This window comes from Lissotriton vulgaris, chromosome 4_1, assembly GCF_964263255.1.
Source record: "Lissotriton vulgaris chromosome 4_1, aLisVul1.2, whole genome shotgun sequence".
NCBI classification, from domain to species: domain Eukaryota; kingdom Metazoa; phylum Chordata; class Amphibia; order Caudata; family Salamandridae; genus Lissotriton; species Lissotriton vulgaris.
The window spans coordinates 1,670,137,522-1,670,152,713 of NC_141691.1; the positions used below are offsets into that span (position 1 = coordinate 1,670,137,522).

Sequence of the window (15,192 nt, forward strand, 5' to 3'; positions counted from 1 at the left end):
TTGGTCTAGTCCTGCACTTGCATAAGCATCAAAATACCCTCCTGGGTGACAGTGCACTTTTGCAAATGCACATAGCATAACACATAACCCTAATTGAAAAAGAGCTATATGAAATACACATTTAACACTTTTCCAGACGAAACAGTAATTTATTTATTTCACATTTCTCAAGTTCCAGCAGGAGTCTGGCAATTTATAATTCTCAAGTCAATTGACTACCATTCTACTTTATCTAATAAAATCAAGATGTTTATATTTCCCATATCCTAGAATCCAAAACTGCATGTTTGTGAAGTATAAATTTTACGCTGACTCAATTAGTTTTTTTTGTTTTTTAGTAAATATCCCTCTATTTTATTTTGCTGAGTCATTCCATCTGATTTATTCCTTATAATTGATTCTTTGTATTCATTTCTTTCTTTCATTCACTTCAGCAGCTGATCTAAAATATTGTGTTTTTTAATGATACATTATCTCTCAATCCCCATTTGATTTTTTTCATTTCTTAGCAACCAGGGCATGACCTATTAAAACACAATTTTTCATGTTTCTTCTTTTAATTGGTTTAAATTATTTGCAAATCCCATTCCAGATGGTACCCACTGTTTGTTGTCAAACACATTATTTGTACAGTGATTACATCTTGATTGCTTAGTTCATTAAATGTTTCACATTTGTTGATGGTCAGATGTTCTTCATGTATCACTTAAACAATTACTCTTTGCTTTATACTTCAGTTTAGAGGTTATAAATGAAAATGTATCCCTGGGTCCTGGTTGTGACTCCATGTTCCTTCACTCACCTACATTAACAATGTCTTCTTTTCTCACATGTTCCCAATAACCTCCATGTGGGTCTAAGAAAATAAGTTCTGCACCATAGAGCACCAGGTCTTTTGATTTTTCCATTATGTATGTCCCAGTAATATTTGGAAATGGGATAACTGATGTCTTTATTTTTTATTGCCCTCAGATGTTGCAATATTATTATCTTTAGCATTTTGGTTGTACTCCCAACATATTTCCTCTTGATTTCACATTCTAACACATAGGTAACACATTCTGTTTGGTATTGTGAAAACCTCCTGTATATCCTTTTTGATTCATTCATATTTCACATATTGTTTTTTGTTTATCCAAATGCAACAACCTTTGCATGATCCACAGTTCTATAAAAAAAATTCTTTAAATTTTAACCATGTTTTATTGTTATTTTCCACATGCTCTAAATGACTTTTAATCAATAGGTTTCATAGGCTTGCATTTTTTATGTTATTTTTGGATGTATTCCTACTATTTGTTTCAAATGTACATTATGTCACAGTAGGTTCCACTGTTTGTGCAATTCGTACTTGATTTTCCAGTACTTCGCTGATAATTCCATAATAAATCTGCACAATTGTTTTTCTTGGTTTTCTGACTTTGATATATTTCCCATAGTCACTAGTAACAGGTTTTTTTCCCCTTTTTCTCTTACACCTTTAAGTTCATCTTCAACTGTGGCTGGATATCCTCTAGCCCAGAACCTGCAGATCATGCCTTAAGCTTCTTTTTAGAAATATATATCTTTTGAGCATGTTCTCATTGCTCTTAAAAGTTCTCCATAGGGAGCATTCTATTACAGAGCCTTTGGATGCTGACTGTTTGCATGCAGTAAACTATTGCTGGCCGTTGCTTTACGATTGATTCTATTACATACTTCACCAAAGTCTAAATACAGTGACACCTCAAAATACATATTTTATATATATATGTGTGCATCTGTGTTGCACTATCCATATTCACAAAGTTTCCACCTTTATCAGAGGCTTTGGTAATAATCATGCTGTCCACCCTTCAGAGTGTTCAGCTCTTTCTAGTCATTGTTGGTCATATGAATTTTTATACTCATGTTATGTGTTGATCTCAATTTATTAATCGTTCACAATGAATTCATAAAATATGTTTGCTTTGTTCCCCATGGGCAATTGTGGACAAAATCTTCTTTTCCGTTTTAAGCCACTTGTTTATGGTATGTAAGTGTTAAAACCCATCCTAGTTGAGTGAACATCTGACCCTCTTGTGAATCCTTCTCATTTTCTTCTATAGGAGCTTGTGTTTTTAGAAGATTTGCAATATGCATGCCACACAATTTGGCAATTTGTTCTATTTTTCCATATTTCTTTATCTTTGAATGTATTGCTTACTACTTGTAAAGTTTCCGTTCTCATGAAAATGTATGCGGAATAAATATTTATGTAAATTATCTGTGGCAGTCAACACTGAGTAGCTCTAGTAAGGATTGTGTTTCCATAAGGAATGTATTTTTGTGTTGCTAATAACTTTGTCACCGTTTAACAAATCTTCTTGAAACTTTCCCAAAAGGGCCTCTTTTTTGCCTAGTTTGTGAATGGAAAGTTTCCTGGTCATCTGTCGGTCAAGAAAAGGGGAGGGTCCAAAAACATGGTTTTCTATTTATTTTTCCATAGGAACTTTAGATGCGGAATAAATATTTATGTAAATTATCTGTGGCAGTCAACACTGAGTAGCTCTAGTAAGGATTGTGTTTCCATAAGGAATGTATTTTTGTGTTGCTAATAACTTTGTCACCGTTTAACAAATCTTCTTGAAACTTTCCCAAAAGGGCCTCTTTTTTGCCTAGTTTGTGAACGGAAAGTTTCCTGGTCATCTGTCGGTCAAGAAAAGGGGAGGGTCCAAAAACATGGTTTTCTATTTATTTTTCCATAGGAACTTTAGATACAGCTACAACCCAAACTGGTGAACAGATTCACAGCAAAAATGGCAGAAAGCTAGATCTATGTCCGGAAAGAGTGCCTTTTGTGATTTGATGTAAATCTGGTCAGTAGTTTCTGACATATTCAAGTTAAAAAACATTGTATAATACATGCTGCAGAGGATCTGCAGAGGATCCATGACGTAGCTGCATGCTCAACTACTCGTTGTGATTAACTGGCCTCAACCTGAAGGCAAAGTTGTGACTGCCATCTTAGGACATCTTAGGCCTCAAAAATAAAAATATTAAGAAATCAAGGTAGGGTAGAGGTACCCTCACCCAAAGCCTTGTGGGGGTCGAGGGGGTCCCAGAGGAATCCTACTGTAGGTCAAATTACAAAAAAATTAATTTTGGGGGGGCGGGGTTTATGTATCTACACATCTACTGCGCCACCCAGCTTGACACCTGTGGAGATTTGGTCTGGATCCTTGTATTTTTATACTCTGGTCACGTGAGGTAAATGATTCAAAAGCACACAGGTGCAAAATGAACAATTCGATAATCTTTTTCCCGCCTGTGAGCAAGGCCAGATGAGGCCGAAACATTAGGCGCTTGGGAAAAATCTATGTATAAGAACGTTTCAATAAATGCCTCTTTTGCCAGCAAAGGGCCTCTGGTGGTGCTTTTTTGTTGTGGAAATGGATGGGCTGCTCCGTGCCCATTGAACAGAGGCCGCCCTGAAGGGTTGGTGGCCCCAGTAACGAGAGACTTTGGTGCGAGATACAGATTGAGGGTCATGACCTACTCATGCTCCTGACCTACTTAGGAAGTGCCATTTGGTAAATAGGACAGCGTGTTGGAAGGGATTCGTAATGGCAAACTACCATTTATGATCGTACAGAGGCACTGCTAATCAAGTACTTACATTTTGCAACTGTGAATAGACTTGGACTTCCAATAAGTATATTCATATTAACAATGCGGTGCACCTTGGGACTTGTATTTTTGTACTCTGGTCACGTGAGGTAAATGATTTAAAAGCACACAGGTGCGCAATGAACACTTCGATAATATTTTTCCCGCCTGTGAGCAAGGCCAGATGAGCCCGAAACGTTAGGTGCTTGGGAAAAATCTGTGTGCGAGGACATTTCAATAAATGCCTCTTTTGCCAGCAAAGGGACTACGATGGTGCTTTTTTGTTGTGGAAATGGATGGGCTGCTCCGTGCCCAAAGAACAGAGGCCGCCCTGAAGTGTTGGTGGCCCCGGTAACGAGAGACTTTGGTGCGACATACAGATTGAGGGGCATGACCCACTCACGCTCCTGACCTACTTAGGAAATGCCATTTGGTAAATAGGACAGCATGTTGGAAGGAATTCGTAATGGCAGACTACCATTTACGATCGTGCTGGCTCAATTGCATGAATTGGAACTTCATTCAAATTTTGGCAATGCGCAAATAACATCCACTCACCTGACATACAAGGCATTGTTTCATCATAAAGAGGCACCACTAATCAAGTACTTACATTTTGCAACTGGGAATAGACTTGGAATTCTAATAAGTATATTCATATTAACAATGCGGTGCACCTTGAGACTTGCATTTTTGTACTCTGGTCACATGATTCAAAAGCACACAGGTGCGCAATGAACAATTCGATAATCTTTTTCTCGCCTGTGAGCAAGGCCAGATGAGGCCGAAACACTAGGCGCTTAGGAAAAATCTGTGTGCGAGAACGTTTCAATAAAGGCCTCTTTTGCCAGCAAAGGAACTCTGATGATGCTTTTTTATATTTATACTGTATGCTGCAGGCAATCCACCACAGAATCCCAAGCTCCTTGAGAGCGTGGGCTCTGAAACACATTGAGTGTGGTGCCAGTAAAAAAAAAAAAAAAATCTTTGCAAAAACTTGGTCCGCAGCATGCTGTTCTGTGGTGGATTGACTGCAGCATTTGGTAAGATTCGTTCGGACTTGCCGCCCCGCTGTGTGAACGCAGTCATGCAAGAGGCTCAGGTAAGGCGAACACTCTTGTTGGTGTATACTCAAACGTGGCTCCCTTGCTTGCTGTATCATTTGTCTCAAGCTAGCCTGGCTGATGAGGGGTGATACCCTGAAACCGGCGCTAGGATACTTGTTTCCAGTCCTGGGAGGACCTGGCCTGGTAGTTCGGGCTGGACTGTTATCATAGAGAGCAGGGTCAAGACTGATTTGCATATGGCTTGGTCGAAACTGGGGTTATATAGTGATGAAAAGAACGATGGATTAAACCCAGATCTCCTCACTGGGGGTCAGTAGTTGAAAAGTTTCAGCACTCCATCCATCATCTTGTGATTGCTGTGTTCACCCTAGGTGGGCATGGGTATGCCCAGACGTATGTCCCTTGCTCACTGTGCCTCTAGATTCAAGCTAGCCTAGCTGATGAGGGGTGATACCCTGAAATCTAACCTAGAATGCTTGTTTCCAGTAAACGGAGGACCTGGACTGGCAGTTCGGGCTGGACTGTTCCCATGGGGAGCAGGGTCAAGACTGATTTTCATATGGCTTGGTCCAAACTGGGGTGGTGAAGTGAGCTAAAGAACGATGGATTAAACCTAGATATCTTGACTGGGGTGAGGGGTTGAAAAATTTCAGCACTCCATCCATCATCTTGTGTTTGCTATGTTCCCCAGATTGGGGCAGCACCATGCTTCAAACTATATTTAAATTAACCCATGACAGGCATTATGGGGCGCTCCTTGCCATCTCAAATGTCTGTCTGTAAGGATTGGATTAGCACAGTGCCATCCACGCCAATGCTTTTCTATCTCGAAGGAAGAAAGAAGCCCAAGCCAATCAGCTGCCAACAAACACTCCCACAACAGCCATCACACACTTACAGATCCGCTGTCATAAGACACACATTAAAATATGACTACAAAGCCACAATCCCCACACCCATACACCTCAGTGTCTGTGATGATAAAAACAATAACGCATGCACAGACATCCCATGTCAGTTGACCAGTCATCAGGATCACCATCAAACAGAACATCATCTACCATCATAATGCCATACGCATACTATCATATAGTCACAAAACCACCATAGAAATCTAACAAAAGTTCCTTATGTATGTGCCCATACATAAGGGATCATACACTGCAGAGCCACCCTGGTACAGCAACATGACATACATGTCCAGTGTAAATCTGTTCAGTTGTTTTTGAAAGGTTACATTGATAAACATCATCAAGTAAAAGACAAAAATGAGCACATCAGTGGCGTCATTTTTTATGTCATATATGATGACGTTAGTAATGTCATCAATTACATATTATGAGATGTTATCAAGGACTTCATTTGTGATGTAATGAGCATTACATGGCAGGGCTATGAATTATTTTTCTTGTGGTCTATAGGTTTTGAAATGGAACCCTGACATCATTTTAACTGTGGGATTTGCAGTGATACAGTGAGTGTGTAGATAGATAGATGGATGGATAGATAGATAGATAGATAGATAGATAGATAGATAGATAGATAGATAGATAGATAGATAGATAGATAGATAGATAGATAGATAGATAGACAGACATATTATAGATAGATAAAAAGTTAAGGTGTCAAAGAAGACTATTTTCCGATTTTAGCTCCCATAGAAATATTTGCAAGCAAAAACCGCCAATCTGGGCATGAAGGTAATTTTTTACACAATGAGTGCTTTTGTCGGTCTAGTCTAAACCAATTCAGTATCTTTTTTAAAAATGTGCTTTTATGAAAGGTATTGGATGGGTTTGGAGTTTTAACACTTTTGCATATCTCTACTGTTTTAGTCTGCAGATTTCCACAAGCCTGGTCCTTGAACAGTCTGTGAAACTAAGGGCCAATTTAGAGTTTGGCAGACAAAAGTTAAACTATCGGTATAGCTGGGTACTTTATTCCTGCACTACCAAGGGTACTCCGCTGGCCCAGCAGATATCTCTTAGTATTGGTGAAGGCTGTTCCTGTCAGTGTCATAAAAGTTATAGAGAAGGCTCTGTCAACATGGTGGTACAGTTCATCAAACTTTTGACTTGTGTTTGTATTTTCAAAACCTAAAACCCAATTTTGTTTTTGAAAATACAAAACCTAATGATCTTCATACTGTGGGAGTTGTCTTCCATGGTCTGGGGATCACTGGCCATTTTTACTGCCCTTTATTACCATGTTTTACCTGGCGGTGATGTACTGTGAAAACTGGCCATTTGATCACCCACTTTAAATCAGACAGGTGGTCCAGTGTCAGCCCATCGCAGTAGTATGCCAGGGATGGAGATGAAGTAGTGTCCATTACTGACATAGTGAATGTCTGTCCGTCTATAAATAAAGCGGCCAAACTTTCAGTTTGGAGGAGAGGGTATTCCGTTGCTATTCTCCGAAATACCCTCTCCACCAAACTGTAAATCAGCCCCTAAAATTAAACAAATTAAGGCTAGAATGATGCAGCTTTTTACTACACATTTATTTTGTGCCAGCTGTCTAAGAATCGAGACTGTCTAACCAAATTCTTTAATTGGCTCCAAAAGGAAAAGTTTTCTTGTGGCCGCCATTAAGTATAATGGCCACAGTTCCTACGTCCACCCAAAAAAATTAAACAACATATACGGATATGAGTGAGCACACCATGACCCCCAAGGCCTCAGTGGAGCAACACTCGAATGGCCATCAAGTTAAAAGATTTAAAAAATGGTGTCAATCGTCAGAGTCCATAGAATTGAGCGCCTTTCATAATCTGTAGTCTCAGTCTCCGTAGTCCAATAGTGACATCTCTGAATTCTATATAAATATTAATTTAATTTCATATTGAACGCCTCATATGTCTACCATTCCATTGCCTGTGGCAGACGGCTTACATGCCTCCATTCTAAAAGATCAAGATAGTTAAGTGATCTTGAGAGGTAGTGCATCTGAACTGCCTATTGAGTAAGTGGGAGAAATTCTGGTGGTGCTGTTGACTAAATATCTTTAAGAAAGTAAATTGAGCTGTACTCCACTACCTGTGAAATTTGATATGACTAGATTCATTACGAATTAAGCATGATAGGGATGTACATATAGTAGGCACAATACTATATAGCAGAATCATGTTTTAACATTACATATCTTTTCACTACATTACTCAAGTTTACAGAGGGAAATACGGTTCATACAGAATCATAGGATTGAAAAGGGAATTAAAATCAAGGATTCAAGGATGTAAGATAAGCAAATAAGCTGCAAGACCACAACACTACTCTCCTCTCTCTAAATCCTATATTGGGTTCCAACCCAGTCAAAGATTCCTTTTGAAAGTATTTGTAGGAATAGGTCTACCGTGTTTCCAGGCACCACAAAACCATAAGAGTTCAATAATTACCTTTGGGCGGTCTACAGTAGGCCCTTGCTGTTCCTTAACTTTTGAAATGTCATGAATTGTGTTTCGGAGGATGCATATTTTTCCTTGCTGGGCCACAGTTTTTGAAAGAAGACCACAAACTCTTAGGTGACATTTCTCAAAGATGTGCCGCTAAAAGGGTGCTTTTTGTTGAGTTAAGGTTCTGATCTGCTGAGCACACCTGGTTATCACTGAACTTTTGGTCTGAACTTTACAAGTAACTAAACATAAACATTGATTGGTTTGTAATTAGCCATCATCATATCTTTTGCCCTATAATTTTCTCCAAGAGGTCTATTTGACAATATACGTTTATTCTTCTGTGTTGATGATTAGATGTTTGAACAATAATAGACTAGATTCACCAAAATGTTTTAATGTGAATATCTGACTTTTCATTTGAAAACGTTATAATGGGTCAGATTCTCAAAGAAAATTAGCATTTCCTGCTGTATTTGGATAAAAGTTCTCATTTTCTTCGAATTTACAAAGAACTCAAGGAGAAGTCCAGTAAAAATGCTATTCCTGCAGAGTTCCAGTAGTGCTCACATGCCAAAACATCAAACCGCATGGAAATGTATCAATTCTATAGTTCTAGATTCATAACTAAATAATCTGTTTTATAACGTTTTTGTTTTATGTGCAAAATGTAATTTTCCTCACTGAGAAACTCATTCCACACCACCCCAACCCCACCAATTTAGATTGAATCTCCTCTCTGATTCCATTCTGAAATTCGATTTATGGCTTTCTTTGCCAGGAGTAAATCACCTTAGTGAAATACTTGTCTTATGAGCACTCATAAATTTGACACCCAGAAATGTTGCCATTCTTTCCCTGTATGTCGTGTATCCGCTAAATACAATTCAGCTATTCTGGCAGTTGCTATATGACATTAATCAATATATAGATGTCTTGAGCATGTTTCACAACAGTAAAGTGTTTTTTAGCAAAACATTGTAATGTGCATAGTACATACGCATGCCTGGCAATAGACACGACAATAGTGCATATTACACACACATACATAAAAAGAATGTATTGCATGCATATTTTATGCATCAAAATGCAATGAATAAACTGTGAACATGTAAGGCGTATTATGGATGCCCTAGAAACTATATCTAAATGTACACCTTTGTGAATGTTTTCAAGGAGTTTTTCATTCTTCTGCAACACCCCCACAATCATGAGCTTCCGCCTTTTTAACATACATTATTTGATTTAGAAGTTATTGACTGCAACATAAATTATTATTTGTGCATTTTTCTATTTTGCAGGCTCTTCTCTCATTCTAGAGCGTTGTACAAGCCTGGATTTATCACTGAGTGGAACCGCTGGCTTTGCAGCAGACGGAATAGGAGGTAAGAAGAATGCATATTTGCTCTAATTTATCAAAGTTTTTTAACACAGTATAGTGCTGACCAAAGCATTCAGGAGTATGGGAAGTAATACTACTGGATCTCTCCTGTACTTACTCTTACATGCCTTTGTTAATCAGCCCTGAAACTTCCAACTCCCTATTATCAAAAGTGCAAAGAGGGAGCAATGCTTTCTATTTATGCTGACAATATGTGAATATTCCTTTGAATATTACCCATTTATTCGTTTTTTCCATAATTTGATATTGTTTCTCAAAGGAATGTAAGAGAATATTAAAAAAGTGCTATGGGAGTTCTATTTTACTTTAAACCAAAGTACCCTTGTGTTAGTGGGGAAGTATTGCTGGTACCTATTAACACACATCTTCAGTGAACAAAGCTCAGGATTCGAAATTAAAGGGAATAATTATTATTATTCATTCAGTGCTACAAATATGAGCATCACATATAAAAATAGAGACAGATCATGAAATAAGGATTTAAAGGATAACAGAGAGAAGGGTAATTAGTGGAGTACTAAAAAAGGATACAACTAAGAATAATGCAATTCTTATGCCTAAAGCCATAACTGACTTTGGATTAGGGGATGAGAGCCAATATGACAGGCTCCGGGTTACAAAGAACAGTAGATAAGAAATTTAACTCGAGCAAAGGCCATTTCTTCAAAGAGGTATGGATCTGGCGGAAAACTATCTGCACAAGTGTGATCACGTATCAGATATGTTGTTTTCTTCTGGTGCTTGGAAGGGTTTCAGCATCAGAAGTGTGTGATGTGTTAGTAAAAAAGCTACAACTGAATGCTGATCCCTGTCTGGAGATGCTGTCTGGAGATGTGCCTTTGAAGTTCCTTAATTGGATTTTCTAAAAAAACAACTTTCTGCAAAACAGCAAGAGCTATCAGTTCGTGTAGGCAGCTAACAATTTGATCAGTACCTCTTACACCTAATTTTCACATATTTACGTTTCGTATTCTCCTTATGGACAATGTATATTTAAGTCATTTGTCTTTTTTAATTGTAACATGATTAAACTATTTTCCAGGTATCATTTTTACATGTGTGACAGAAATGCAGATTTGTAAAATGTTTTTTCAGATAGAATCAATGTACTGTATTTGCACCATAGCTTGAAATGTAACACAATGGAGTGTACTGTGCTCTGTGGGGGGAGGCGTTGCAGTATGTTGCTACAGAGAGAGGGTGAGTTCAACCCTTTCACTAGCCAAAAATTAAAACCGCTTCGGCGATGATATTGGACAATTGTGAAAAATGAACTATTTGATTGCAAAAGAAATGTACTGCAACTGCAAAAACCAAAACAGTATTGGACATACATAATACAGAACAGTAGAAGCTGAAATTGTTTCTCTCATTTCAAATAATTCCTACTTCGTCTGATAAAACCCACAGAATTACTGTTAATGAGTACATCTGTAAAAGTCTGATACGTGAAGTAGTGGGATGTCAAGAGAGCAGTTCCCTCAAAGTTACAAAACAATGTTCCTAAGAAATAATAAAAGTAGATTTCACTGAGGAGTAAATGGGTTTCCCCTGTTAGCTATTGCTTAAAGCCATAGGATCCTCTCATAGAAAACCTAAGTGCAGCATTTTAGGAACACTAAAAACAACATAGATACCTTTATCAGTTGCTGTACTGAGTGATAAGCATTATAAAGGCATCGGAATAAGTGTGCCAGTTGCCTAAGTAGTTGGCACATAGTTAATAATTTTCAAGTTTACTGACCATTCCCAGCATTACGCAGATTTGATCACGTTACGTGGTTTGAGCAAATTGACTTACTATTATATTATTCATCTGGTGTCAGAAATACTTCAATTAAGTCGTTTTTAATAATTTTCTCTCTTCATTGCTAGTAAATACTAATCCCACGCTGTTGTATCAACTGATTTCTGTGCTTGCTTCTGAATTTTCTGGCTACGAAAATCCTGTTTTCCTGGTAAATTCTGCCAATAAATCTGGGACTTTATCTCCAGAAATATGTCAGTGCAGCTCTAGAACATATGACTTAAATCAACGGCTGCAGTCGAGCATCTGGGGCAAACGTCTGCTACTGCTGTATATATACTGTGCAGCTTGTACGGTGTCAGATATGCCCTGTATAATATTTAGTACTGAACTAATTAAAATCTTGCATTTGTAGAGGTCTTTATGTGAATTCAAGAATCAAGTAGGCCTGGGAGAAATTTTAATATTGCCATGTAATTAGCATTTTTTTGGGGGGGGGGGATTTTGCTCTGTGCTCGTTACATGAAATTCCCCAAATTACAGGATTATGCCACTTTGCATAATTGTATGCCACATGCTGTAAATATTTTCTGCAAGTTCGACTTTTCCGAATGCCCAAGAGCAACAGAACACAAGCAGTTGTTGTTCTCAGTGATTTTGTTGAATGCATCCTTGTGCAAAAAATTGGCGCGAGGATGCATTTTGCTCTAAATTATAGTTTCATGTAATTATTTATAATTTCACCTAATTTCACAGATATTTCATGTAGTTACGTGAATGCAAATTTTGTGAATTTCGCACACATCTAGATCTAGAATCAAGACCCATTCCTTATTGGTAAAAAATCCTTTCATATCAGTGTCCCATCTTATTTGTAACACATCTAAACTTTAATCAACCCAGTAATGCCATGATTTTGTCTTTTTCCATGTGGTAACACTGTCTGCAAGGTGTTGTGCACTGCCAGTTTTTGAGCTATTGCTTTTCTAGATACTATTGTAAATATAAATGTAAATGTAGTAGTACTTGTATAGCTCACGAATTGACCCATGAGGGTATCTGGGCGCTTGTACGCTGTGGAACCCTTCCTAGCTTTTCCCTGTGAGGTGCCCACTCCTGCCCCCCTCCCCTTCCCCGCCCAAGGTGAAGCCAGGTATCCCAGCACTGTTGGGGGCGTTGTGGAGATCAAACAAGCTATTGCCCAGAGTTGCAGAGTGGGACCCATGATTAGAATAGGCACCGAGGCGAGAATTATCAGGTCCGAGGAAATTAATTATTCGAGTAAGAGCACCAAAGACTTGCCCAGCAGAAGGTCATAATCCTGATGTAGCTTTTCAAATGTTTGAAGTTTGTGCTCAGAAAACAGCTTTCCGAGGTTGTTTATACCAGCACTGTCCCATATCTACAGGTTAGTCCCTGCTCCTATCCCGGGTATAATCACAATGGGGCCCACAGGGTCATATGCACTGATGTTCTTGTTTGGGTCAGACATTTCCTCCATCATTGCTTGACCGCAGTCAGAAGTCTGGATTGTTTCTGTTCCATGGAGGTGCCAACTACCACCGCAGACACCAGCTGCCCTCTGTCATACACACCAACCACATATATAGGTTCCCCTGCTTTGCGGTCATCCTAGCATCGGGCCACCCATCGTAATTATGATGCAATATAATACCACTCAAAATCTAGAGCATACAGGCCACCATCCAGAACGAACAGTTGCAGTGTTTCCAGCACTGTTTTGGAAGCCTCACCCCTTGCCCGTTTCAGCAATAGCTTATTTTCGGTACTAAATATATGTTTGGATATTATAATTGCTACACTTCCAAATAACTGTTTGAATCATGGGTCCAAGATCATCTTTGAAAGCACATCCGGCCCATTGTAGATAGCGGCAGTTTACTCCGGACTTGTAAACATGTCCTAGCAGCTCTTATGGTCTTACCCACATTACTCTCTAGGGCGCCTGCATCATCATGATATATTTTAATTCATATATATCTAAAGGTTTTGGCAGGCCCCTGCAATTGTAGTGTTGGCACCACTTCTGGGAATAGACAGGGTTGTCTCTACTGAGTTAAAACCCAGACAGCACAGCACAGATTCCCAACCATACAAGCAGCGGGTTCAAAGCTGTTCTTGTGTTTCTAATGTGGAATAAAACAAAGTCCACATAGGGCGAAATAATGTGCCTAAGTCCATACAGAGAGATACAATGATGCCCTCTTTTCTAACCGTGGCTGCTAAGTGTGGAGAAGTGTGGCTCACTGGTTAGAGCAGGCAGACCCTGAAGCAGAGGTCAGACCCGGGACCAGGGTTCAATTCCCGACGCGGCAGGGTCTTGAGCTCAAATGTCCATGGCCTCGATAATTCTCGCTTCGGTGCCTGACCTAATCATGGGTTCACACTCTGCAACTCTGGGCATTAAGCTTGCTTAATCTCCACAACGGCCCCCCGTGGCGGGATGCCTGGCTTTCACCTTGGGGATGCCCTGTAGGGGCTATCTCACAGGGAAAAGCCAGGACGGGATCCCAAGGCAAGTGCGGAGATAACCCTTTGGGGGTCGAATCAGGCGCTATATAAGAATATAATAATAATAATAATAAAAGTGCTCCAGAAGCATCACAAAAAGTTGGGTGAAGAGGGTTTCTCTTCCTTGCCCCTTCCTGTACCGCCCGTGCTTCCGATAGTATGCAACCATAACAAACAGCGACATTGGGTGACTATAGAGCCGCATTTCAAGCATTTGATCTGAGCAGTAACCATTTTTCGGTTATGCTCCTCTTCAATTAAAACTGCAGTTTCATATAATGGCTTCTTTGCAGGTGAATCATAAAACGGGACTTAATTTTCCATACTTCACGCACCCTTTCCGATTTCCTCTCTTCTAGGAGTTGTTACCTTTCGAGCCATATGGTTCTGTTTGTAATGAGCTGCGGCGTGAAGAAACCCCATCGCATTCTTCCTGGCTGTGCTTCGAAAGCAGCCATGTTCGAGAGACTGGCCTCTCCTTTGCCCAGTACCTCATGACATTAGTCGGAATCGTTTCCATAGAGTTTCTTCCGAGCAGCCCTCCTTAAGCATGTCTCCCCTTGCCGTTCAGTGTTGCTGAGCCCAGACTCAGAGGACGCTTGGCTTGCATCTGGCCGGCTCTATTGAAGATGATGCTGCTGCCTGCATTTTTATGCGGCAAGAAGTGTGAAATAGATGGAATTTTAAGTAAATGGCGTGGCGCTGGCTCCGCTATTCGGCGGGGAGACGCGTACTCGTAGTGCTCCAGGGCATGCGGCGGAGATCCAAGCCCAGCGCTGCTTGTCATTCTGAAGTGCTGCAGGTAGGCATTATGCTGCCAGGAGCATAAATCAGCCATTACACGCTATCCAGTCCCCGAGTGCTTTGAATGTTCAAACCCACACTTGAGATAAAAGAAAGCATTTTAGCTTTACAAGTGTCAATACATTTCCCTTTACATTGCTCGGTGACACTGTGTTTTATGATCGTAAGCATGGGAGGATTGGAAGCCAGTCAGCCAATCACATTCCCTCAAAGTGCAACCCCTGTATCCAACCTCACAGCTGGGCGTCATCCTGGTTTCCACAGAACAGGATGCTTTTGCCCTCAGTAAACTTTGATGCAACCATCTTCTCCCAATGTTGAATGACTCTCTCAGTATTGACCCCCAGAAAGATTGATTCACCGCAAATTCCCATTGTAAGAGGCCAACTTTTAAAAAAAACTTTTTTACACTTTTATCAGCTCGATATTTGCAGATGTTGATTAGACTATATTATTAGAAACCAAATATACAAATGTTTGGTCCAGCGTGCTATGAGGGCCACTCCTTGTTGTTACATGCAGTTATATTTGCTTTGACCCCAGTATCAAAAGTTAGAATAGTAAATGGCCAGTTCACTGTGATCACTGGCCGATCGTCCTATATATTTGTAGATCTTAT

At 39.7% G+C, this 15,192-nt stretch overlaps 1 protein-coding gene across 3 annotated transcripts in view; it reads left to right on the plus strand.

Annotated features, from left to right (window-relative positions):
* The window catches only part of RALYL (RALY RNA binding protein like), a 1,731,499-nt gene that overhangs the window by 601,298 nt on the left and 1,115,009 nt on the right, over positions 1 to 15,192 (plus strand). For all 3 annotated transcript variants that reach the window (XM_086965943.1, XM_086965944.1, XM_086965945.1), the window contains exon 3: positions 9,390 to 9,473. In XM_086965943.1, the coding sequence (XP_086822069.1) occupies positions 9,390 to 9,473 (84 nt within the window). The remainder of the gene's footprint in view (positions 1 to 9,389; positions 9,474 to 15,192) is intronic.